Source organism: Ursus americanus, chromosome 2 (genome assembly GCF_024610735.1).
Source record: "Ursus americanus isolate L20-20 chromosome 2, mUrsAme1.1.p, whole genome shotgun sequence".
NCBI classification, from domain to species: domain Eukaryota; kingdom Metazoa; phylum Chordata; class Mammalia; order Carnivora; family Ursidae; genus Ursus; species Ursus americanus.
Genome location: NC_142128.1, coordinates 52,266,374 through 52,293,991, shown reverse-complemented (window position 1 = coordinate 52,293,991; position 27,618 = coordinate 52,266,374). Strand labels below are relative to the sequence as shown.

Here is a 27,618-nt window from a genome sequence, read left to right as displayed (position 1 = left end):
GCAAAGAGCGCATTATCGTTTCTGTCACCCCCTCATCTTGCCCCCCATTCTCCCCTCCCAGCATCTTCACTCTCAAGGCGTCCCTCCCCAGAGGAGCTGCAGGCAGCCCTGGAGGGGAGCACAGATCATACTTTTTGGAAGCATGGCACTCCCACCCAGCGCTCAGAAATCAGTTTCCCTGGGATTGACACAAGTCCCTTGACCATCAAGGAAGTCAGGCAGGCCTCCTCTGTGTCCTTGTCTCATTTTTCCATGGCAGAGAATATTCTCTTCACCCCCATGTGTCCCTCACAGCATGACCTGATACTCAAAGTTCAATCGACTGGCCTCCATGAAGGTTTATTCCAAATAAAGCCTTTCCTGTTGACAACAGGCTGTGTTCCAAGTAAAAGTTACCCCGAAGAGAACTGTCCCCAGGACTCTGGGAGAGGCCAAACACTGCAATCCTTGAAGAAGGTTGTTTGCTGTTGGGTGTTCAGGGAAGGGGGTGGGAGAGCCCTTGCGATTTTCTTTCTTGGTTTGTTTTTCCTTTACAATCTTTTCTCATTCCCAAAAAGGATCTGTGAAGTCTGGTGATCTCTATGCCCCCTCTCCTGTCCCTAATCCCTGAACTTTAACCATTCCAGAAACATGTGTGGTTTGGACTTGGAAATAACCGCGTCCATTAGTAGCACACTCTGATTCTCTCCTCATCCATTGTCTGAGCCTTATAAACGATGATCTTGTCTTTTAGTGCTAAGGGACCCTAACAAGCATACTAAAATGTCCTTTTTTTAAAAAAAGATTTTTTAAATTTATTTGAGAGAGAGAGAGCATACACATGAGCAGGGTGAGGGGCCTAGGGAGAAGCAGACTCCCTGCTGAGCAGGGAGCCCAACGTGGGGCTCAACCCTGGGACTCCAGCCCCAGGACTTCCTTCTGTATCATGACCTGGGCCAAAGGCAGACGCTTAACGGACTGAGTCACCCAGGCACCCCCTAAAATGTCCTGATCTGAGGGTCCCACCTTACACAAGATGAGCATCCAAACTCAAGAAGCCCATTATAAGCATTCCCTCCCCATCTTCGGGAAAATATCCCTACACTGAAAACTTAAGGAAATTGATCATTTAAGGTATCTCTAAACACGAGTATTAAAATGGTCAACAATTTAAAAGAAATAAAGAGGTGCAGATGGGGTGATGAAAGCTTTGAAACTCTTTGGCCTTGGACAAGTTCCTTAATTGTCTGGTCTGGTTTTCAGTCCTGTAAAAAGGGAATAATATTAGTGTCTCCTCATAGGTTTGTGAGAATTAAGTGGGTGAATAGATGTAAAGTGATTATAACAGTGCCTGGCACATAGTAAGCTGTTTATTTAAAAAAAAAGAAGAAGAAAAAACAGGAAGAAAAAGTAGTTGTGGGGTGAGGAGGAAGAGACTGGGCAGAAGGAGGAGGGAAGGGCAAAGTGGGCCAGAGGGCCACACGTTATCATCAGCACGCTAATATTAATGTTAGCACGACAGCACCTGTGTACGAGAATTACCATTGAACCACAGATGTCACACTCTGTTGCAGAGAAAGATATCCCACTTTCTGGCTTATCCTGTCTTCAAACCATGAAGCCTCTGCAACATGTGACATAGGACAGCAAGCAAAGCAGTTGAAGCAAGACAGGGGCCTGGTGGAAATCACACTGCTTACCCAGTCCCTGCTGACTGCGTTTCTGTGTCCTTCACAAGTGAAAGAAAAACCCCAGGTCAGCAGAAATCTATCACTTGCGCCTGTTCCCCAGTCGTTCTCCTAACCGAAGGCAGATAACAAGAATTATGTCACTGCCCCAGGAAGGTAGCTGATGGAACTGGAAAGCTGGCAGGCAGCTGGGGAGGCAGGGGAGGGAGCTTTGTGTGAGGGACCCTGCCCAGGGCCTCGTTCTTGACTTCAAGAGAGGCTGAAGGTGTCAACAACATGCACTCAAGAACAATGCTTTGATTAATTATGATTAGATAGAGAGACAGATAGTTGTATAAAGTTTATATATAGAGAGAGAATATATATAATCTAAGTTGATTGACAAAAACTGAGACTGCCTCCTACACTTTCCTATAGACGATGAGGTTTCAGCAGCTTCTGTTTATTGGGCTTTGACTGCCCAACCCTGGGCTGAGCACTTAATAGCATAATCTCATTTCATCCTCACAACTGACTCATAAAACAAGCACTGTTTTATAGGTGAAGAACCTAGAGCCCAGAGACTGTAAATAAGTTGGCCAAGATCACACAATATGTAAGTGACAGAATGGAGATCTGATCCAGGCATCAGACTCTAGAGCTTACATTCTTCGGCCCCACGTTGTACTAATTTGATCACTTTCAACACTCCTGTTGTTCTAAACAAATGAAAGGATTTTTTAAAGTTCACTTTTTATTGGCGTAGACCTTGCTGGGCTACAATTTATAAAGTAGAGATTATAGGACTAAACGTTCTTCCTACACTGGTATTGACCCAGAAACTAACAAACCTTTTTTTTTTTTAAGAAATTGAAAAAGCAGCTGTTTTGTTTTCATTTTTTGTTCTAGTTGACCAGAGATGATGTTCCCTTCGAGGAAGAGAATGGACATCTCATCCAAAGCACCAAAAAATGATTCTAAAGAAAGGTAGCTCTTTTTCCCCATAGCTCCTTCCTCCAGATTTTAAATAAATCATCAGAAGCTGGATACTTTTCACCATTAGCCACCCAGCTTAGAACTAATTAGCTCTTGATTAATAAAATGTATTATGAATGAAAATATTAGTAAGATGTATTATGAATAAAAAATTAATAAAATATTTTAAGAATATAAAAATACTGGAAAATATTTTACAAATCTCAAACTCCAAACTCCTCAGCTATCATTACGATACTTCTTTGTCCATCATGACTCTCTCATCTATTATCATGTGGCAGAAGAGCAGAGAGAATCAGGTGACTGGACCGAGAAAGATGACTTTATTACGGTCACAAAATGAGAAGCTGTGTTAAGTATTAAAATGAGATCTAGAGGGCTAAGATTCTTGACCTCTGGAGCTCAATTACTGCACAACTTAGACCAGTCACTAAATTTCTGAGCCTTAGCTTCCTAATCTGTGAGATGCAAATGAGAACTTCATGCTACTCAGTGCACGTTGATGTTCTGAACATCATATGAGACAATGAAGGTGCAAATCACAGACAAATAAAAGGCACTGCTGTTGTTGCCATGAAGAAACCAATCACCATGAGTTCTAGAAAGCAAGCACTGTTATTTGTAACCACCACTCATGTAAATGGTTCAGCCAGGATTTTCGACTGCCTAGAATCCCTCCCTGTTTCCTTCTGGTAAGATGTCCTGTCCCGTTGGACACAGACATGGGCATATAACCAAGGTTGAGCCAGACATACTTCCTCATTCCCTGGCCCCAGTGCTTGATTCAAAGGATGGGCACCTGATCCAACATGGGCCAGAGTTCTTCTCTTGAAGTTTTCAAAATATATCAGAGAAAGGGTCCCTTTCTTGTCTGGTCACTAAAGCAGAGAGGAGGTGACTCAGAGCCCTTTAATAATTATGTCTCCCCTTGCTTTCTTCCCCAAACCCTTTGTTCTGCAATAGGAAAGGAAGCAGAAAGAGATGAGAGGCAGTGAAAGAGAATATCTGATGGAATTTCAGTCTCCGGTTCCAAGTTAATTATGTGAACCTATAAAAGTTCCCTTTCTGCTTAAGCAAGCCTAAGGTGGGTTTTTGTCACTTGGAACCAGACACTTCCGGTCAGTAGTTGACCAAGAACTTACACTTATTATAAAGTGCTAAGAATGGTTTTCTCCTCTTCTCCACATTCAAGACTCATGAGAAGTATAATTTTTTTAAGAAGTACAAAAATTTTAATAATTAAAAAAATAAAATGGCTGACTATGACATTTCCTTATTTGGATTCCTCACCAATGACAGAGAAATTATTCCTGCTCCATTTTTCTGCTCCCTCCAAAGGAAAAACTCCAGGAAACACTGCCACCGTCTTTACTTCCTCAAATAGCACTCTCTCTGCCCCCCACCCAATGCCTCCTCCATCTCCACCACACCACGGACAAGACTTTGTGCAAGTTACTCACGCCGGGATCCACCGGGGTTCTATGCTCATCTTGGAATTCATGGCAACATTTGTTACTGAAAACCTTGCTTTCCTTTCTGAAGACTCTCTATTTGACCGCCGAATAATGTACCCTCCCGGTTTTCCGTATACCTCATGGATAGTTCCTCCTTCTCTACGTTTCTAAATGTTGGCGTGTCCCAGGACTCAGTGTTAGGCCCATTACTCCTCTCTATCCAAGCTCATCCTTCTGGTTATCTCACCTAGTCTATTTTCCAGGACTTGGCTTATGCTATTCCTTCCTCCTGGAACATTCTCCACCCCAGTCAACTCCTCCTCCCCATGCCTTAGGCCTCAAACGCCACTTCTTCAGGGAGACTTCCTTGACACTCACCCCCTCTGTGGCCCACAGGATGACAGGAAATAGAAGAAAGAACAGACAAAAGAATAAAAGAAAGAGGGAGGGAGGAAGAGAAGGAAGGAGGAAGGGAAGGAACAAACATGGGTCACATGGGAGCTCAGAGCTTTTTGTTTGTGTTAAGGAGACTCTCCATTCCCCAACCTTCGTATTTCCTCAGTGACACTTCCACGGGGAATAACACTCTTCACCTTTTCTATCGCTTCTGCAGCTTTTCTCAGAAGCGGGGCAACTACTCCAGTGACCAGGTGTGGGAGAAAGCGTGGAGCATGGTCACCTCTCCTGACCTTTCTTTCGCAGATTTGCCTCCCCATGAGACCTGCAATCCTGGTCCGCACGTCCAGGAGGGAAACTACCCGGGACAGGCTCTGCCCTGTGCAGGGGGGTCTGGGGCTGGGTGGGTGAGTGTCATTCTGGGATGAACTATTAATAAGCTCTTTGCTGCTCTACTTCTAAGCCACGTGCTGGACTACGTCATATCCGCAACGAAGTTGGCCTTATGTTCAATGTCATCTGTATCTAATCTGTCAACTGTTTCCAAACCTAGGAGAGTAAGAAAGGGGTAGGATTTATTAGCCCCTGAAGCCCTAACATCCTGGGGAGTTGGCAGGAGCCTGGAGAAGCATTCAGCTAAGAAACTATGGGCCAAAGTAGCACGTGGGGATTGAGGCTCCTGGCGGGACCAGAGCAGATGCTGTGAGGTTTGAAGGCTCCAGCGTGAGCCTGGCAGTATTTGACCTTGACGAGTCACAGCAGCTTAGTGCCTCACAGAAAACATGGCTCTTGTGATCGTCACAGGGCTGCTTTAATAGGCCCTCGTGAGCATGAGTTTTAAGACTGGTTTTACTCTGTGCTTCAGTCTTACTGTGCAGAAAGGGAGAGCGAGGGTAGTTTGCTCTCAGAAACAAGAAGATTGCACCCGAGGAAGGAAGTTTTCCTGAAGCGAGACAGACACAAAAAAAAGAGAGGGAAATGCACACATCTCTAAATATTCTCAAGGAGGGGATTAGATCAGATCAGACGGGGGACTCAGAACCAAAGAAGTCCTTCAGTTCAGAGGCAGAAAGGCAAGATTTCAGATAGCTGACTGGGCTCTAGAATGCTTCCACCATCACCAGAGAGAACCAGGTCTGGGGAACTATTAAAAGTCATCCTTTTAAAGCTGTGACTATGGTCTGAAGTAAAAGCAACTGGGGAACACGGCAGCTATGCGATGTCCACTGTATGTTGGGTACGTGGAGAGCAGGTCCTTTGTATCTCTAGTTCACAGATCTTCAGATGGGAGGGGAAGACCCTCGAGGAACGGCACCCAAGGAGCCTCATTCGCCCTAAGATGACAAGAGCCTGGGCCTGAAGCTGGTGGCCCATGGGAGGAGACCAGGAGTCCTGGGGATTTTGTATGTGGAAGTGATATGCACTGTTAGCCTGAGGGCACACTGTGCAGTTTGCTTCTTCCAAAGATGGGCACAACCATATCTTCTATTCTATGTGTTTCTCCACAGGGTGACCTTAATGCTCCTTCCATCAGAAGTGGGTCCGGTCCGTAGGGGGCGCCTGGGTGGCTCAGTCAGTTAGGCATCTGACTTGAGGTCAGCTCATGATCTTGGGGTCCTGAAATGGAGCCCTGTATCAGGCTCCCTGCTCAGGGGGAGTCTACTTCTCCCACTCCCCCTCCCCACTGTCCCTCTCCCACTGCCTCTCTCCCGCTGCCCCTTCCCCCCACTCATGCGTGCTCTCTCTCTCTCTCTCTCTTAAATAAATAAAATATTTAAAAAAAAAGAGAGAAGTGGGTCCATGGGCTTGACACTCTTTCTATGACGTCACTTGCTTGTAATCCATAGAATCTGATTCGAGGTATTGAGGCATCTACCTTGTTCGATGGAACACTCACGTTTGAGATATCACATACAATGTCCCGAGGCCACTCCAGTGTGAGGAAGCCAAGCTACACTGAGACGTCCTGGCTAGTGGTCCAGCCAGCAGTCCAGACATTGCGACTTTCCAGCCCAGGAGCCAGACAGATGATGATGCCACCACCTGCCATCAAGTCACTATCCCATCCGCGGAGTCTTCCCGGCTGAGGCCCCTGACATCGTGGGGCAGACAGACTGCTCCTACTGGTTCTTTTCTGAATTCCAGCCCACAGAATCCCAAGTCTCATAAAACGATTGTTGTTTTATGCCACTAAATTTGTGGTGGCTCATTACACAGCAGTCAGAACAAGAAACCAGCGTGTAAAGATTGGCCCGGCTCTACAAAGCTTCCACAAAATTTGGAACTATTTGAGAGGAGAAGCCTAGGAAGATTCACAAAGAATATTTAAGGCATTGTTAGATGAGCTTCAAATCAAAACAGTTATTGCGGATGCAGGGGTTTGCCTTGTCCTGTGGGAACAGGTCCAGGAACGGACAGTTAGGACTCCAGGACAGGCACAGGGAAGAATGAGACACACCGAAGGGGACTGAGGCAAGATGATAGCTTGAGTCCAGGCCTGGGTTAAATTTTTTGTTTAAGTGGAAAATGCTTTTCACACGAGGTGATCCAACTCAGAGAGGTGAGAGTCGACAAGATTTGTTTGGACAACAGTTGCTTTTGGCAGACCCAGAAAACACTGACTTCACTTTTCTCACTGTGATAAGAAAAAAAAAATCTATGTGGGAAAAACAAATGTCTGACCCCAAAAATAATGACAAAGTGAAAAGAAAAAAAGTCCAACAAAAATGCCAGCCTCATACGTAGTAGAGAAGGAAAGGGAAGAATTTTAAGAACTTGATTAAAACATTAAATCATTGACAACTCCACTGAGCGTTTCTGAGACAAGGACACAAAGGAAGCAAAACACTAGAAGCACCTTCCAAACTTCAGAACCAAAGATTTAGCAGGATGCTGCGCCACCCGAGGCCTGAAGTATTCCAGAGCTGTGGAAAGACGGGTTATCTGCAGGGGCGTAAAGTAGGAGCGGGAGCAATGTGATCACCACACACGTTCAGATAGCTTCGGCTCAGACATCTGCTAAGCCTGACACTCAGACTGAGGGGAGAAGCTTCCTCAGAGAGCAGGATTCCCAGGCCTGAGTGGTTCTGAAGCTAAAGGCAGAGGCAGCGGTTCCTGAGGTACAGGATTGAATAAAGCCCACTCAGGAGAGTGAGTGTAAACAGAGCCAGAAACAGGAGCTCCAGATGGAAATGGAATTCTCAAAATGTTCGTTCGTTCCTTCCTTCCCTCCCTCCCTCTCCCCTTCCTCTCTCCCCTCTCCTTCTCTGTCTCTCTCTTTCACACACACACACACACACACACACACACACACACACACATGCCCTGGGCTGATTGGGGAAAAAAAATGCCACAAATAAAATATGGAGCCTAGGATGTCGTTGCTACAAATTTCTAAACTCTGTGAGCAGGCAGCAATATTTTAAATGTCACTCTCTGGGAAAGGATGCAGTGTGTTTACCAGATGTGAAACACTTAGAACATAATTAACCTCTTGTTACCACTGGAGCTAAGTATGCAGGTCTGGGCCTGGCCAGGCTGACTCCATCTTGCTGGCATGGCAGAGAGGCAGAAAACCAGAGGACGCCCTCTGTCTGCTGTCCTGTCCCCTGACAGCCTTGACTCTCTGCTGGTCCTTGCAAGTGGTAATGAGGGCCTGGCTTATTCGAAGTGCTGAGTTTTGGGTTTTTTTCTAAATTTTTTTGGTTTCTTCTTTTGGATTTTATTTTTATCTTAAGGAGAGAGAGAGTGCGAGCACAGGCATAGGGGAGGGACAGAGAGAGAGACAATCTTAAGCAGACTCCCTGCCGAGTGCAGAGTCCAATGCAGGGTTGGAAATCAGGACCCTGAGATCATGACCTGAGCTGAAATCAAGAGGCAGACACTTAACTGACGGGGCCACCCAGGTGCTCCTAGGTGCTGAGTTCTGAGAACCTAAGTCTATCTATAGTAAGGGCTCTAGTTCTGAGATACCATTATATGGTTCTGTCAAACTTTTTTGAACTCTTCAAAAAGTGTGACAGGAAATTAAGAAAATAATCAGGGGCCCAAAATGAAGTGAAAGCCAAAATCCAACAAGACGAGTTGAAGCCAGAATCTGACTTAGGGTTATCTTTCTGATAAGACAAGTGTTCCAGCCTTGGATTTTAATAGCCATATGGACACGGATGGCATTAGAGTCAAAACTTAGATCCATGCAAAGGGGAGCATTGGATCGGAGATCCCCTCAAAGAGAAATCCCTTGGTGGAAGGTTGAAGCAAAACGAAACCATCAAACAAACAAAAACTTACTGCCGCAAAGGAGACTGAAAAGAAAGTGCATGTTTCAGCCTTGGCTATGGGTAAATTCTAAAAAAATGTTCAAGGAAGACAGGAAAAGGAAAACAGAGAAATGAAAAACGGAAGGAACAAACAGAAAATAAAAATGAAATGGTTAAGCCCTAATCTCTAGTAATTGCATTGAATGTATAAATATAACAATTGCATTGAATGTATAAATATAACAATTCAAAGGCATACAATTGGTGGAATGGCTTTAAAAAAAATCCGACTACATCCAAACCATGGAATACTACTCAGCAATACAAAGAAACCAACTACTGATACACACAACAACTTGGATGGTCTTAAGGGCATTATACTGAAAGAAAAAAAAGCCAATTTTAAAGGTCCCATATGTATGATTCTATTTTTACATAACATTTATGAAATATTATATTATAAAGATGGAAACGGATGAGTGGTTTTGAGGGCGTAGGGGTAAGGAATGGGCATAGGGACAGTGGGTATGACTATAAAAACATGGCAAGAGGGATAGCTTTGTGGTGATGTAATCGTTCTGTATCTTGATTTTGGTGGTGATTACACAAATCTACACATGTGGCAAAATGGCACAGAGCTACACACACACACTGTACCAGTACCAGTTTCTGGAAAAGTGAAGGCAAATCTGAACTACCCAGACTATCTAGAATGCAACACAGAACATAAAGTGGAAAACGTGCAAAACAGTTTACAAGATATGGAGGACAGAATGAGAAGATCTGATAGTATCTAATTGGTGTTGCAGGAGGAAAAAATAGAAGGAACAGGGGAGAGGGAAAACTAGAAGAAATGGAATCGGAAAATCTTCTGGAATTTATGAAAGATATAAATGCTTAGATTCGGGCAGCACAATGATTCCCAGGTGGGATAAATAAAAAGAAATTCACGTAGGGAAATACTACAGCAAAACTGAAGGAAACCAAAGACAAAGAGATCTTTTATTTTTTTTAAGATTAATTTATTTGAGAAAGAGACAGAGTGTGTATGTGTGTGTGTGTGAGTGGGGAGGGAAGGCAGAGAAACAGACTCCTCTCTCAGTGGGGAGCTGGACACCCAACCAACTGAGCCACCCAGGTGCCCTTCCAAAGACAAAGAGATCCTTAAAAGGTGGAGCACATGGAAGTTTTGGTGCCAAACTTATCCAGCTTGGACGTCCCGAAGAATGATATCCATCCCAGTGGAAAACAATTCAGGCTAAAACTACTGGAGGAACCCTGGCACTACCAGGCAGAGACGACACCCAAACTGAGGCTGAGCTCCAAGTGAACAAGATTGGGGGTTCTATGGTTTCATTTTGATGTGCCTTTGGTCTGTCCTTTAAGTTAATAATCAGAAGCTTTGATTTCTCTGGGTAGGAATGCATCAGGTCAAACATACCTAATTTGGGTTTTAATTTTTCTCTCCTAATTTGATATGGTGAGGGGATTCACATTTAAATTAGGGGCATTTTTATATTGCTGACATTGAATTATTAAAATATCTTGATGCTGGGGCACCTGAGTGGCTCAGTCGGTGAAGCGACTGCCTTCGGCTCAGGTCATGATCCCAGGGTCCTGGGATCGAGTCCTGCATCAGGCTCCTTGCTCAGTGGGGAGCCTGCTTCTCCTTCTGCCTGCTACTCCCCCTGCTTGTGCTCTCTCTCTCTCTCCCTCTGACAAATAAATGAATAATCTTTAAAAAAATTAATAAAATATCTTGATGCTATTATTTCATATCACAATGTAATTTCTCGTGAACAATACTGACCACCTGCGGGGCCTCAGGGTTGACTTCACTGATACACTTACTGTTCTAATCCATTTCAGTCTTCAGGGGGCATCAAAATTACCAAGCACTGGTCCCAAGAAGAATACCCAAAGGAAACAGTGGTTGGTATTGGGAGCCCAAGCCTTCGGAACATGGGCAACACTGTCCTGATAACTGTTCCTCTATTCCTTCAAGGAAAGCCATGAGTGAGGAATACACAAAGCAGCAGAGGGGAAAGGGGAGATCTCTGTTCCTCTTGTCTCGTGTTTCCATGAGGGGCCCACCAGGGTGGTCTCTGTCTGACCCCCTTCATTCCTGCTCCAACTTTCAGGTAAGAAGTCACTCCTGAAGTGGAAAGGTCTTCTCTCACTGGTGGATTTAGTTGAAGGAATGGAAGAAGCGTGGCTCAGCCCCTCCTGGGCTTTACCTCTTCCAACTGCCTGCCCTCAGAGAATGTATACTGTCTCTGTTTGGGGGCCCACCTCTGCCCCCGCCCCAGTTGTTGAGCTCTGCTTGTAAGAGGAAGGGTAAGTTTACTGTTGAGCCTATTGTGACATTCAAGGTACATTCTCCAATCCAGCTTTTATCAGGAACTAGACTACTCTTTTTATTGCTATCTTTGATCCCTTAGTCCTCACTTAGCTCTAGACTCAAGGGGGAAGTTATTTATCGTCCCCATAATGTCCCAACAATGTCCTCACTTGACTCTAGGCACCAGCTATAACGCTGGTTCTTGGTTCCATTCTCTTTGGTCCTGCAAAATCTCAAGGCAGTTTCTCCAGGTAAAGAATTCTACAGAAAACAGGTGGCGCATCCAGACAGTGTCCCCTTCAAACTGACTTCTCTGTCGCTCTCCTCTAAGGAACGAACCTCGAGTTCTCATTGGCCTGAGTTAAGGATCATGTTTTTCCTATTGCTTATTGGGCTGATACATTTTTAGTGTTGTCACAGCAGATAAAAAACAAGAGCACAGGGATGCCTGGGTGGCTCAGTCGGTTAAGCGTCTGCCTTCAGCTCAGGTCATGATCTCAGGGTCCTGGGATCAAGTCCCACATCAGGCTCCCTGCTCAGTGGGGAGTCTGCTTCTCCCTCTCCTCTGCCGCTCCCCCTGCTTGTGCTCTCTCTCTCTCTGACAAATAAATAAAATCTTTAAAACAACAACAACAACAACAAGAGCACAGATATACTTGATTGAAAATTACTTCCCTCAAAATTCTCTCAAAACACCTTCTCAGAGGTAGACAATAAATATCAGGAAATGGACTTTGGAAGATATTTCTAAGGAAATGGAATCACTGGGTTTATTGCCATTTATAAAAAATGATGGCATGTTATAGTTATCAGAGACGATGATACAAGTTTTATAAAAACCACATTGACTATTTATTGTCTCTATCAAAAGAATGAGACAGAGAAAAATGACAAATATATTCTTTGCATCTTGTAAGCATCTGACCAAAAGAAAACCAAAATAATAAGCTTATTTTCAGCCCACCTTCTTGGAAAATGAAGGCTTTCGGTAAGGAAAATTGGAATGTCACTACTCACCAGACAGAACCGTAGGGAAATGTTTAAAAGGCAAATCACCTTATGCAGGATAGAGATATGAAAATGCGAAGTCCTGGTTCTAGCATCAACTTGGGTTAACCTTAAAACCTTTGGTGCCTCACTTTCTTCGTTTGCAACTTGGAAATATGACTTTCATTTGCATTATTTTAATGAATGACATAGTCTGATGTTAATGCCATTACAACAGTTCAAAATATATAATTTTTAACAACTGAAAAATATAAGCAATGCCCTTCTACAAAGTGTTAGCTTGAGCATTGAGAGACAAGGAAGGTAACATTTATAAGAACCCTTTGAAAAATCATGCATTGTGAAGGTATTATTATTTATCAAAAGAAAGGCATATCGATTCTTGAAAATAGGTGCAATGATACACAAGATGAGGCTCAAAGTGGTTAAGTATCTTCTCTATTATCAGACCCAGGCAATGAGGGGAGAAGAGCCAGAACGTGTACTTTCCGGTTATTGGTCCATGCTCCTCCCGGTTCACCCCACTAAGGATGCTACTAACCTGTCATCAGCAAGATACATGTTTTGTGTGGTTTTCCGGGACCAGTGACGGATCTGTATTGATCAAATGTATAAGTAACAGCAAATAATTATGAGTGTTGACCAGGGATAAGTTGGGCTGCCAATCGTGGTTGTGGAGTAGAGCAAGGGACTTGTCTGCACAAGGGTCTTCCTAATACTTCGTTCATTGCCTGTCCCTTCAGCCCTTGGACAATCACTACCAACCACCACCACCAGGTGCTACGCTGAGCAGTTCACACACAACAGTGTAATTTCATCCTCACAACACCCTTATGAGATAGATACTACCCATTTTACAGATGGAGAAACTGAGGCTTAGAAAGTTTGAGTAACTTTCTGGAGGTCACTCAGCTACTGGAATTGGGATTCACTTTACGGTGTATTAACTCGCACTTTTTGACATGCTATTTTGTGATTATTGCCAAGTGATTTTTCACTGTTTTTCTCTTCTTGGTGAAGCAGAATAGGGCCTTTAATTGAGGGCCTAGATTCAGCCTTGTAATTTCTTTGTAACTCTACCTATATGACAGTGGATCTGACTCTCAGCCTCTGTTTTCTTGTCTGCAAATGAAAACAGCAAATACTGTCTCATAATCCATATGATTCCCCAATTCAGTGCAATACATTCTAGTTCTTTCATAAAACATACAGTTCTCCAAACGTATGCCCACAGTGCTGTGACTATTGTCTGTATGCTTTCCAAGTGCCTGACACCCCACGGATGTCAACAAACACTGGGTTTTCATTAAAATTTAACCCAGATATTGGTCAGGGCAGCCTCTGTATGCTAGGAGAAAATGGCTAAGAACAAGGAGCTGCTTTTTCCTCTTTTCTTTCTTCAGCTGAATTTGACTTCACAAATGTGAAATAGCTCCTCTGTTTCACTCTTCAGTTAATCTTCCTTACTCACTCCCTAGAACTGACCCAGAGCCCTGTCACTGGGCAACCGGAGAGGCCAGGGGCTCCCCAAGGTGCCGCAAGCAGACGGAAGGAGATGTAGAGTACATTAAGCATCTACCGTGGGACAGATGCTGTGAGCTGTGACAGGCGTGTGTGTACTTATCACTGAACCCTCATGTGGAAGTTAATTGTTCAAAACCCGAGACAGTGCTTGGAAAACAACGGTGTCAGATACGGACAAATGGCAAAGTACCAGCTTCTGGGAATTAAGCATGATCCTTAAAATTATGTGATAATTATTGCAAACTTCCTATCATTCCAACCCTGCCTCTGAACGATTTGGGGAACCCATACCTAGAAAAGCTTCCCCTTTCTAGTGTGAAAAGCTGTGTTCGATTGTGCAGTTTCTGCACTCTTGGCGACTGTGTGGTATTTGCTACTGGGAGGGAGGAAGCAGATTCCCTCTTGAACCTCCTGAAACTCTCAGGGCCTTGCTTACTTTGCCTGTCTCTGGACTGAATTTGCTCTACGAAGAAAGGAAACCAGATTTGCTTTCAGAGTCTACAAGGCTGTCCAGGTGAAAGGCTCCCATCAGGCTAGAGTCCTAACTAGTACTGACTAGTTTAGACTAGGAGCTGGGGAGAGCAGCCAGTCAGCAGTGTGTTAAAACCTTCTGCGACCAGGAATTTTGTGGATTACTATGCTGTAATTGCCTCTAGTGATTTGGTTGGAGAAACATATTGGCCACGGAGGTGGCAATAAAGAGAGGGACAGGGACAGGGAGGGTGGAAGGAGGAGGGGGAGGGAGAGAGAAAGAGAGAAAAAGGAAGAAAGAAAATGAACACAATTTGGACTCAAAAACAATTCAAGTAACTTCAAAGGAAAGGCATTTTGTAAAAATGGAATAAAATGAAACAGCAGATATTTCAGATACAAATTTGTCACCTATACATTATATAAATTGTAAGCCTAATCTAGCCCAGGCAGAGCTGCACAGAATTGTCTCTGGTTTAAAATAAAGGCCAATGTACATAAAGGTATCTATCTGTTCAAGTATCAGGCAAGGCCGTAGAGAGTTCTATTTGTTATATTTTTTAAAAAACACAATCATGAAATAATCAAAAATAAAATACAAACATAAAAGACAATGTGAAAGTCAAGGAAAATCAAGTAAACAAGGAGTAGGAAGAAACATAAACAAAGCACATTTAGTCTAGAGAAGGAAAATCCTTGGTGTCACGTATCTCCTGGGATCTGAATCCACATGCTGTTTTAACCCCCCACCATTTCTGCAAACACACACGTAGCCACTCACATTTCAGACTTTCCCTCTCGTTTGTTTTTTCTTTCATGCTTGAGATTTCTGCTTTTTTCATTTTGCCTTTTACTTTAGCCAAAACCACCTGCCTCCCCTATCATTTTTCATGCAGGGATGGACTCACGCTGGCGAGGGATGGACCCAGAGCTTCCAAGCTCCTTCATCTCAGCTGAATCTTCTACACGTTCCTTTCGCCCAGAGCTTTTTGTTTTGTTTGTTTGTTTGTTTAATTCTGGCTCCATCTGTCTGATCCTCCAACTTCTCTTACTCCATGAATCCCAGGGATGTTTTAAGTCTTAGCCGTATAGACAGTCTATTCTGTTCATATTTAATTTAAAGTTAGTGGTCTCATTTTTTACTTTCTTATGATGTCAAACATCAGATGTAACTGGTATCAATTTCCACATCGGACGGATCAAACAGAATGAGTTAAAGATCCACAGAACCAGGAGAGACCGCAGGCTTGCTCAGTAAACTCTCTCTCTGGCTGCAGATCTCACAGAAGTACTGATGGGTTATCTTGGTTTTGATCACTAAACCAGGAGGTACCACGGAGCTACAAGTTAGGGGTCTAGACACATAGAAAGTCTTTATCCTAATACATTAGGATATAATAATGATCTGTTAGGTCAAATCTTCTGAAGTCAAGAGTCATTTTCTTTCAGATTGTATACCTCCTGGTATAAATTGATATGTACGGATTAATCACATTTCTTCTTGAAACAGAAGACAATTAAAATTAGGTTAATGTCAGTGTACAAGATTCATCCAAAAGTTTACTTTAAACTTATTTAAGTGATGGGAAAGATATCAAAATGTATGTTTTAGTAAAAGTGCTAAATACCTAACTCAAGAGATAATGTAAAGAAGTTAAGTAGCTATGCTAAAATTACTTGGAGTGTTTCAACATTCTGAAATTTCTAATAGAATAATGCAATACCAAAAGCTACCAAAATAAAGTGAACATAAAATATGTATCTTAAAACATCAGCTGTACGTGTGTATCTAACACTACACTTGGGTAGTTAAAATAGCAACCTGAAGAGCATCCGACCCTTTAAAAGAAGAGAGAGATTCTGGAATTAAGGCAACAGAAACTGATATGGTCAAGGTGAAATATTTGTCTTAAGCCTCTTTTTGTCATCTTAGCATGGACATAGACATTGGAAAGCACCACTTCCCAAACAAGACCTGAACTAAGACCTATCTGATAACTCAATTTATAAAAATAAAATTACAGTTGTCCATCAATTTTCATACTGGTCAAAAAAGTTAAACCCTTTGCCTAAATTGTCTTTGCTCTATGCAGGTGTAGATCACGTCTGAAACATTATGGCAAGTTCAGTGATGGCAACAGTTCCACTGCCCATACTAATCATTTGCCTGAAATCCTCTTCCTTGCCTTGAAATTATACTTAGCAATAAGAAATAAATATTTGTCTTATATCAAATACGTGATTTTTATAATCTGGGATCTCAAGTAATAATTTCTACACGATGACTGATGGAAACAAGGTTTAAGGTCTCAAATTAAGTCATTATTATCTTTTCAAAAGATGAGGCTTTCATTGATTCATTAAATCGAATAAAGATATAGGTTCTAGTGTCTTCTTTGTTCCCTTTATAGTTAATACGTACTATAAGTGCTCTCATAACATGCATTCTACCAATAGGAAAATTCAGACGGAGATTGGATCAAGGACTGGACGTAGCTGACACAATTTACGGTGGTAGCAAAGACAGAAGGAATACAATGAAAAATGCAAACTTAGAGCTAAGGCTCCCCAGGCTTAGTAGTAGAGCACCCCTACTAGTGAGCATCAAATAAGAAGTATGTTAAAATTTCTTAGAATCCAGATGAGCAATTAGAATTCAATGCTACTGGATTATTACGTAATTCAAAGTCTTGCATTTTGTTTTTTTAAAAAACAAGAGTTACTCTTTACCAAGTGCCTGTTAAGGGCTGAACACGTAGGATCTCACTTGGTTCTTCCTACCTCCGTATTACCTGTGGGCAGACAGTCTAGGTGGGCTAACTCTACTGCTGGCCTGTGGTAGAGCCATGATTTGAACCTGGTCTGTTCATGCGATGGGTCTGGATATTTCTCTCTTCTGCAAGAAGAAACATGTTTCCATCTCTTAATTTATCTTATGAATTTATTACTTTAGATTTATTGTTCTCTTCCAAGATTTAACTCCATCTTTTGACAGATGACCCAGTACACTGGGTACCCACCTAAATGTTCACATGTAAATAGTTTTCCTTTTTCTCAAATAGGATGGATGCATACAATAAATAAGTACAAATATTTCCATCTTATAAAGAACTAAGTTCAGTAGATCATCTCCTTTATTTTTTCTCTGTTTTATGTAAACTCATCCAATATATATTCCTAAGAGTTTCTCAGCCTAGCCACTTGTTTGACACTTTGCTTGATATCAGCTGCTTAGGTAGTCTAGTATTCTTTTGAACATATTTTATGGAAAAACTAAAATATTATTTTTAAATTCAAACACAGCCATGTTGCATCTGGCCACTAATTAAATGAGACTGTTTTCAATGCCACATCCGCTTCCTTTCAAATGGCTCCCTTCGTGGCCCTGCTCAGTACCTTTACCCCCCCTCTACCTCTCTGAACACCTTCCATTCCTGGTGACTAAAAATTAAAGAAGACCCCTCCCCACAAGATGGAAGCTGCCCCACCGCCCCACTGGCTCACAAGGAACTTTGGACTGGAGGCAATTCCTTTGAGAAAGATCTTCTGGAAAGTCACGGACCAGACAAGAGGCCGACCAAATCTGCTACCACGTCTGAGGACTCTTTACCTGTTTCGGGGTCCTCCAGGGGCCCGTGTGCCGTGCAGTAACAGCAGTCCAAGATGACATAGTTAAGGACATTGAAGAACAGCCCGATAATTCCAGCACTGAGAACCAACAGGGGCTCCTCCGTCTTCTGGGGACTAATATACCTCTTGACAGCTTCAACCAGGATGCTGAACATCAGAGCCACGGCGAAAATGGAGTTGCCAAAGGCTCCCACCACGTCCGCCCGGAGAAAGCCGAAAGTGCTCTTCCTATGCTGTGTTATGCTGCTGACCCGCACGCCAAACAAAGCTATGATCATGGACACAAAGTGGGAGAGGACGGCGAAGGCATCGGAGGCCAAGGAGAGGGAGTTGCCGATGTGGGCAACCACGAGTTCCACCACAAAGAGGAGGATGCTCACGACGCACATGAGAATCAACCGGAAGCTCCTGCCCGAGTATCGCCCCATGGTGCCCGGCTCTCGGCTGTCCTTCGGCCTCTCCTGGGAAGGCCGAGCTGGTAGGGGAGCAAGCTACAGATTTAGTTGTTATGACTCCTGGATAAGTCTCCCCTTCAGACTTTCAGCACTTGTCATATTTGGAAATCACCTTTTATGGGCTGCTATAAAGCCATAAAACAGTTTAAAGGGCAATTAAGCAAGAAATGTCACACGGGCTGGGACCTGTGGAAATTGAAGACACTGGCTTCAGATGCAGACTCAAGGGGTTTTTTGGTTTGTTTATTGTGTGTTTCATTACAAAAGCCAAGAGCCTCATGTCTTTGAATCATGCAGAAGCCCATCTGTGGCTTCGGCCTTTCCAGGCTTGGTGTGTGCAGTAGCTACTCTGGTGAGAGAGCCATTCGACATGAACGTCGTGTCTTGTCTACCCGCTGGGTAAATACTTTTAATTCTGTTAAGTGCATGGAACAGGGAACACTTCTAGGGGGTCACTAATCCACAGATCAGAGCTATAATAAGTAAAAGCCAAAGATGGAGCTAGGGTGGTTTTTCAACTGCCTTGTCCATTGATCTGGAATAAACAAGCACCCTTCTTCCAAACATTCTCCATAAAGAAGACAAGAAAAACATTCCTCATGTTCAGAAAAGATAAAGCACCTTTAAACTGAAGATTTAACCCCAGTTAGTTTCAGGAAGAAAGCCAAATTATCATAAGTCGAATTAGCTGATGCAAGGAAATTTTTTGTTTGTTTTTAATCTTATCATCTGTCGCTTATAAACCATAAAGATTTACTAGGTCCAATATCTAAAGCAGCAGCGGCCTCTATTGTTTTGACTAGACTGCCTACAGTCAATTCTTCGCAGAAATATAGACTGAAATTACTATACCCAATCTTTTCTGAAATTAAAGTCTGACTGTGATGGTTAATTTTATGTGTCAAATTGACTGGGACACCAGGTGCTCAAGACATCTGGTCAAACGTCATTCTGAGTGCTGCTGTGAGGGTGTTTTTTGGAGGACATTGGTATTTCGGTAGACTGGGCACAGTAGATTGCTGCCCCTGATGAGGATAAGCCTCATCCGTTCAGTTGAAGGCCTGGACAGAACAAAATGGCTGACCCTCCAGCAAGTAAGAGAGAATTCCTCCTGCTGACTACCTTCAATCTAAGGCACTAGCCTTCTCCTGCCTTCACGCTTACACCAAAACATCAGTTCTTCCTGGGTCCCTAGCCTGTGGTCTTTCAGACAGAAACTACAACATCGACTCCCCTGGTTCTTGAGCTTGCTGACTCACCTTGTAGATCTTGGGACTTCTCAACCTCCATAATCGCATGAGCCGATTCCTTATAATAAATATTTCTGTTTATATACACATCCTATTGGTTTTATTCATCTGGAGAACCCTACTATACTGCCTTTGACTAAAACCTGACAACTGCCATGCAGCCCTTATAATTTCCTCAGCATCTCAGAAATGATCTCCAGTTCAGCTGATGTTGTAACAGTGAGACTTCTGATACAACCAGATGGTGCAAATCCCTGCACTCAGACTATCCTACTCATCGATTCATGCAACGAAGACTAAGTTCCTACATGTCAAACATGGTCGTAGACCCTGGGGAGACAGCAGTGAATAAAACAGAGAAAAGTCTCTGCCCTCCAGAGGCTTACTTACATTCTAGTGGGGGAGAGAGAGAATTAACAAATTAACCATGAAATGTATTGGATATTTGATGGTAATAAGCATTATGGACACAAATGAAGCAGAGAAGAGGAGTACAGTGTTGACATGGGGTGGGGGTATTATTTTAAATAAAGTGGTCAGGGAAGATGTGACTGAGATGTTCTTGAGTACAAAGCTGAAGGACGTAATAAACCGAGCCATGGAGATGCATGAAAGAAGTTCTTTCTGTGCAGAGGAAGCAGTGAGCATGGGAAGATCAAGGAGCATCAAAGGAGCTCAGTCTGGTTGGAGAGGAGTGACTGAGGGAGAGAAACAGCCTGTGAGGTCTGAGAGGTGATGGTGGGAGGGGAACAATCAGGTGGGGTCCTAAGCTTGGACAGCAGAAGAACGACAAGATCTAACATACATCTTAAAAGACTCTTTGGATCCTGTGTTGAGATTAGAGGCAAGCAGAGGCACAGGTCTGGAGGCGACTGCAATGATCTGAACAAAAGGCTGGTGACTTAGACCAGGTGGGAAGAGGGAACATCCAGGCAGAATAGGCCACATAATGCAAGGCCTTTGGTATGAAATGAAAAAACAAGACCTTTTGTTGAAAAATTATTAAGAAATTTTAAACGATATAGTCAGTATGAGAAACAGTATGCCAGTTCCTCAAAAAATTAAAAATAGAATTGCTGTTTGATCCATTAATTCTACTTCCTGGTATGTATCCAAAAGAGTTGAATGCAGGGTCTCAAGGAGATATCTACACACTCACGTTCATAGCAGCATATTCCCAATAGGGAAGAACGGGAAGAAACCCAAGTGTCCACTGACAGATGGAAGGAGAAACAACATGTGGTATGTATATGTATACATGTGTATACATGCATACATGTGTACATACAATGGAATATTATCCCACCTTAAAAAGGAAGGGAATTCTGACGCATGCTACTACATAGACGGAAATTGAGGACACTATGGTGGGTGAAATAAGCAGGCACAAGAAGACAAAGATTGTATGATTCCACTTACATCAGCTACTTATCTAAAGTAGTCAAATTCCTAGAAGCAGAAAGTTAGAACAGTAGTTGCAGGGGGCTGAGAGGACGGGTACCTTGTTTAATGAGTATAGCTTCAATTTGGCAAGATGAAGAAGTTTTGCTAATTGGTTACCCAAAAATGCAAATATACTTAATACTGAAGCATACACTTAAAAACGGTTAGCATGATAAATATTGTCATTCTAGCACAATTAAAGATTTTTTAAATTATTATTAAGAATTTCAGGACAGGGGCACCTGGGTGGCTCAGTCGGTTAAGCCTCTGACTCTTGATTTTGTCTCAGGTCTTGATCTCAGGATTGTGAAATGGAGTCCCACATCGGGCTCCACGCTCAGCACGGAGTTGGCTGTATTCTGAAGGCCAAGGAAGAATGTGTTTCAAAGGGGAGGAGGAATCAGCTGGTCAAATGCTGAGAGGAGCAAAAGGAAGAGTGGAAACCATGGCTCAATTTACCATCCCAGAGGCCACTGGTGACGTCAGCAAGAGGGCAAATGAAGTGGGTTCAAGAGAACGGACAAGAGAAAGAGCAGCTGGCAAGTAGACAAAAGCTTTACTTTAAGGTTAAAGGGATATGGAATCGAGAAAGGGTTTTTGGTTTTTTTTTTTAAGATTTTATTTATTTGAGAGAGTGAGTGAGTGCGTGGAGGGGCAGAGGGTGAGGGAGAAAGAATCTGAAGCAGACTCCCCACTGAGAACGAAGCCCAACGTGGGCTGGATCTCGAGACCCGGAGATCATGACCTGAGTCAAAACCAGGAGTCAAGCTTAACCGACGGGAGACACCCAGGCGTCCCACAAAAGGGTTACGTTTAAGTCGGGGAAGATGACAGCCTGTTTGGACCCTGATGGAAAGCCCTGGTTGAGGAAGCAGGGCAGGACCGCGGGAACAGACGGTTCATCTGAAACCCACGAGAGGGGAAGCACAGGACTTGGGCGCTCCGGCAGGCCTACTCTGATGGTCTGTAACTTCTTTGTGAACTTGAAGCCCAGATGACCAACTGAAAGTCAGAAGGGGGAGATCTGGAAAATTTGAGGAGACCAATCGGGGAAATAATTGTCCAGGAGGGTGAGAGGATGAATAAATGAGGGGAATCCAGTACATTACCTAGTTACCGCATATGAATACGGCCCATGGTAGCGCTGCCACCAGCCTCTGTAGCCCCACACTCCTCACTCATTCAACTCCTGTCTCCTAATCACAAAATTTGGTTTTGGTAACATACCTAAAATATATTTTGAAATACCCCTATTACATGAGACTTAGAACATTTTTTTGTTCCTGTTTTAAACGTTTTTATATCATTTCAGTACTATTCAGTCCCAAACTCTCAAATCCTCCAGTCAAGTTGAACAAAGACATTGGTTTCATGTCACCAACCGAGCCACGGGAATGTGTTTGTATCTGTACTTGTAAGCTGGTGGTGTGGCACAATAGGGTTGACTTAGTTTTCCAGCTATTATCACCGCGAGTACAGGATCCTCTCACCGCGGCTACGCCTCCTCCCAACAGTGCTCAGCCCTGGATCCTTGCTCCACCGCCCAGCCCACTCGATTGCCTGGCTTTGCAGCTAAAATAGACAACTTCAAGGAGATAAAGCCAAGAGGAGGAAAAATCATGTTTACTCACCACTATACGCTCTGGCACTTTGCACAGAGCAGGCACTCAAATTTATTAAATAAATGGCTTGCATTTTCTAGACGTGGTGAAAGTGACAAGCAAAGGGCCAAAGATAGGTTTGAAAAGAACAGGATAGTGGCAGCTGCCTCCCCAGACTGCTGACGCTGACCACCCCTAAAAACCGGAGTTTTGTGGCGGATGACTAGTATTTATAGCCACAGTCAGAAATAAAGTCGGGGGCTATGTGCAGACTCTCCAGCTGCAATGCCTTCTCTTTGCTTGTTCCATGGAGTGTTCTGCTGCTGCTGTCAAGCCTCACAGCCCCTGCAGCCGCAGGCCGGATGAGTTGCTGTTACTAATTCTTATAAAAGCTCCCTATGATTTACCTGCATAAACAAGAACTATTTTAAACAGTCACGGATGAACCTAGACATGGCTAACGTGTAACACACACTAGTAGTCCCAGGGAGCAGAGCCGGCAGGAACTATCCCTTGACCTGTCTGTTTTCTTTTTGCTGCAACCAACACCAGGCACACAATCCCTTCTCGGTCAGTCATGTATCTAGTTAATGGTAATAAAATACTGATCGTTTCTTGAAGGATGTCTTTTGGATTTAGGTTTACGCACTCTCTTGAAAAGCACCACCACTCTTAAGATATTTGAAAACGTTTTGGTATTTTAGCTGAACCTTAATTTAAGAAAGGAAGCAATCTATCACGAGCAGATTTGGGGTGAAGGATTCCTTCCTTAACATAATTACTTACCGGAGAGGTCCTCCAAACAGTGGATACCTGTAAAGCGGCAAACTCCAAGCTTTTCTGGATTAGTTCTACTCATCTGAAACTTCGAAAAACAGCCTGGGGATTGGTCTTTGCACCAATGATTGCCACCTCCTCCAAACTGGCCAGGGGCAATGGGACAAAACGTGGTTATTAGTCTCTGATCTACTTTTCAGCCTTTTGTCATGGACCCACCAAAGAAACCCTGTCCTTTACAGCATTCATGCGTGTGGAAAAAAAATATTAGAAGCTAAAGCATTAATTAAACTTCAAATTAGGAGCAACTTCCAGCTGACTCGGCATGATCATAACAACATTAGGTATTATTTATTATTTAGTATGCATGAGGAATTGTTCTAAATATAAGGGAGGGTAACTATGGTAAATACCGATATCGTATTAGACTTCTCTCCATTTTACAACTGAATAGGAAGTTTACACAGCTACTAAGCGTAGAAAGACAAGATAATAAAGCATTCTGAACTGCCACAGTTCAGTAAGAAATTGAGTACAGAAACGTGGCTCACGAAAAAAAAATGTGGCTCATGTATTTCTCTTTAAGCTAGGTATATGAATACATATACTCAAAACATCAGTCTTGAAGACATGCTGTATTTAATCTGCTTTGACCATTTCCTACCAATTTAAGAACAGTTTTGCTGTGTTCTCATACATAGCATATAGTTCCATGGTTTTGCATATACGGTTCCCTCTACCTGGAATGTCCTTCCTTTTCTGTTTATTAAAATTCCACTTATCCTTCAAAGCAAGACTCAAAATTCAAATCCTTTTTGAAGCTTTTTCCTTTTACTGGTACATATTTATCACTACCGAGTGGGAAAGCATGTTAGGACAGGGCCCCAAATAAAGAGATTTAGCTAGTAGACTAGAAATGAGTAGAAGGCATTCCAGGCAAAGGGACACAGACAGAGATGGGAAATGGCCCTGGGAAATTTCACAAGAAACCCCAAATGGTTAGGTTGCAAAGGACTTTGCTGGATTGAAGAGGAGACTGGACAGGTGGGCTGAGCCAGACTAGGCTAAAGAATTCTCATTTCATCCTGTTAGTGATGGTGAGCCATGAAAAGATTTTAAGGGGAAGATGAACATCTTAATACATTGTACACTAAGGGAAAAAACCCTTATGGAAATGTGGGGACTGCCTGAGATGAAACTCTGGAGGCCATTACAGTAACCGATGTCAGAGGCAGTCAAGGCATCTGTGAACGCGGAGACTCGGGACACGTCAGCAGTAAGGGCGGGATGCTGTGCTGGCCAGTGAAGACAGCAGACCGTGCACCAGAGGGGCTAACTAGCATGGCTGTCAGGTTCTGGTTTAGGTTACTGGTAGATTTTGCTCATGCTAATCCTTCAGGCAGGAAATACTGTAGGAAGAACAGGTCTGGGAGTGGGCAGCGAAATGGGGGCTTGGAGACAGAGGACCTGAAACTCTGATGGAATGCTCGAGAGACCCGAGTACAGAGCCGGAGTGGAGGTCTAGAGATGAAAATGTTGGTGTCCTCACCCTGTTTTTGTGTTCTCTAAAACCTTGGGATCAGACGAGAAGAGCGCCAAGTATGGAAGCTCGTCTTAGGGATGTCTATGAAGCAGGCCAAGGAAGAACACAAGAGAGAAACCCGTAACTAAGAGAAAGAACCAGACAGTGGGAGGGCAAGTCACAGGAGTAATTTTAGTAAAGAGAGAAATGTTTTCTAGCAGCAGAGATGCAGCAGAGTGACCTGGTAAGACAAGACACTGAGAAGGTAGCGTTGGTCAGAAGAGGCAGCAGTATCTCAGGGAAAATGGTGGTGGTGCAGGGGCAGAGGTGGGATGGGCAGAAAAGTACAATAAAAAGAAGTGCAAGTGAGGGGGGGGTTGATCACTCCTTCAGAAAACATGACTCCTTTTTTGAAGACCCCACAGTAACTAGTAGTAATGAGAGGGAGAGAGAAGCTCATGGGAAAGTTGGGGGTTGTTTCGCTTTTTGTCTATTTGTGGTTTGGTTTTGTTTTTTAAACAAAGATTTAGAACAATTTTAGATTCGGCAGAAGGAGTTAAGGAAGGGAAGGAAGTGCTTCAACATACAGGAAGCGGGGTAATTGCTCGTTCGAGGTCTGAACCGTGAGGGAGGCCCAGATGCTCAAGAGCAGTTCCTAAGGGTCCAGTTTTCTTCAGTTCTCTGTAAGAATGTCGAGTGGCACATGATTCGGTATTTCAGAAACAAATGAATACATAAGACAGTATTAGTTCATGGTATTTATTACTGGGGTTGTTTACAGAAAAGTCTTCTTTCCCACGTTTCATTTAGGCAAAAGAATAAGGTGTTTGTGCCTCATGTGACATCCTATTAGAACTTTTATTTTAAAAAATCATAAAACTGTCTATATCTGGGAAGATATTAATATCAATTTTTTAAAAAGTGAGGAGGGTTGGAGATAGTGGTTTTGTTTTATCCCTTAGTAACTACGACCAAACAAAGTATAGTACTTGGCGGGGTTCCTGCCACAAATGCATTTGGCTCCAGGCTGCAGCTCACAGAGTGGTTTGAAGGGGATGCAAAGGCTTTTAGCTCCCATGGACGGAGCACCAGGCTCAAGATCCTGATCCCTGCAATTAAAAACAAACAAGAATTCCATTCACTTGTGCTGTATATTCCCATTCTTTGTTACTGTGATCCGCACAAGTTGTTAACCATATTTACCTAGCAGTGGTCTTTTTGATCCAGTCTTCACAGTCAATTTCCCCACAGAATGGAATCTGAACAATCTAACAGGAAAGGAAAAATACTGAGTATTTTAATTCCTGTTCTGTAAAAGGAACACTTGATTGGTCTATTAAACTGACAAGCAAAAAGAACAGGTCTCCCAGCATTTTTCAGGCCCTGGTACCTTTGCAAATCTGCAAGGAACATTGCTGAGAGGTGCAAGAGATGAGAAAATGTTTTTCCCCAATCCAAAACCCACGTACACAAAACATTAAGACAAAACAAGAACATCTCTGTAATATACTTCAATGTCCACATAAACTATAGCTACAACATGGTGCCAGAAGAGAAGAAAGGAAGGGAGAGTGGACCTGAGTCCAGACTCCAGCCGTCCCGCCCTCATTTCAAATCCGACTAGCACCTGCTCTGCCTAAGTAAACAGTTATGAGGAGGACAGAGAGGAGACGACAAACACTAAACTGATTTTTACACTGTTGTTAACAATAACCATTAATAATCAGGTCAACCTCAGCTTATGCCACATTGTTATAGGTAACCGAATCATTTTTAAGTCCAAAGGTAATTGAAAGTGAAAAATCATTTTGTATTAGAAAAAACTACTTCTCAAATTTTCTTTCACAGACCACATACAATAACGGGCAAAATCAAGAGACCTGGGATTTTACCCTAATTTTGAAATTCACTGCTTGTTTAAAATCTCTAAGTTTTCTTTTGTTAAATGTGTGTTGGACTAGACAAGAATTAAGATTTCTTTCAGTTGTAAATTCTAAACTTTCGTATCATGTGTACTTCAAAATGAGGTTTGTATGCAATAACAATTATGTAACAGCCCAAAGAAAATTCCTGGAGATCAAGGTTAGCAGTGGGGAGATCAAAGGTGTGGGCAATACCCCCCCCCCATGCATTAGAAATGCTAGTTTAAAAACAGCTAGGAAGCTATCCAACTTCCTCATCAATTTCTCATCAATTATTTCGAGGCACACATTCCATACTCAAAATGAGACTCTCCTGCAAACCCCAAGGCACTCAGAATTTGGTTAAATATACTTCAAAAGGCTTCTCTAACTGGTAAAGTGCAAGTACACTAACATCAGGAAAATACAAAAAAAACAAGTAATTGTTCAGGTGAACATTCTTCCAGCGTGAGGAAGAGTTAGTTATCGGTCTCTTAGATTCATTCAGTAAAATGTGTTAGCCAAATTCTCAAAATTGATAAACTGTTATTTTGATAATCCACATTAAGACAATAAAGAACTGATAAATTGCTAGGAAAATCCTGGGGAGGGGGAGTGAGTGGGTGAAAAGAAGGTGGAAGGGATGGTAGTAATAAATACCTTAAAAATTTTTAATAGAAACTGTTTGTGCAAGGAAGACTGAAGCAAAAATAAACCTAGAATTACGAGAGCCAAAATAGCCCAAAGTTACCCCCTGTATTGAAACTTGGTAAATCATTAGCATTTGTACAAATACAAAGCATGAAAATAATGTACATTCATAAAACTATTGCTTAAAATTCATTAGAAAAGACAAAATGGGGGAAAAACTTTAACCATGCTCACCATGAAATAATAAAAATATTAAGACTTAATTACAAAGAATGTCTTTGGGTAATAAATTT

At 42.8% G+C, this 27,618-nt stretch overlaps 2 protein-coding genes across 2 annotated transcripts in view; both read right to left on the bottom strand.

Annotated features, from left to right (window-relative positions):
- SLC30A10 (solute carrier family 30 member 10) overlaps positions 1 to 21,054 on the bottom strand; it is a 34,905-nt gene extending 13,851 nt beyond the window's left edge. Inside the window, exon 1 of the mRNA XM_045809628.2 lies at positions 17,706 to 21,054. Within this exon, the coding sequence (XP_045665584.1) occupies positions 17,706 to 18,153 (448 nt within the window). The 5' untranslated portion in view covers positions 18,154 to 21,054. The remainder of the gene's footprint in view (positions 1 to 17,705) is intronic.
- A 4,464-nt stretch (positions 21,055 to 25,518) lies between these two features.
- Positions 25,519 to 27,618, bottom strand: part of EPRS1 (glutamyl-prolyl-tRNA synthetase 1) — a 65,621-nt gene continuing 63,521 nt past the window's right edge. Inside the window, exons 31-32 of the mRNA XM_045809629.2 lie at positions 25,977 to 26,041; positions 25,519 to 25,882 (exon numbers count right to left, since the gene is read on the bottom strand). Of these exons, the coding sequence (XP_045665585.2) occupies positions 25,732 to 25,882; positions 25,977 to 26,041 (216 nt within the window). The 3' untranslated portion in view covers positions 25,519 to 25,731. The remainder of the gene's footprint in view (positions 25,883 to 25,976; positions 26,042 to 27,618) is intronic.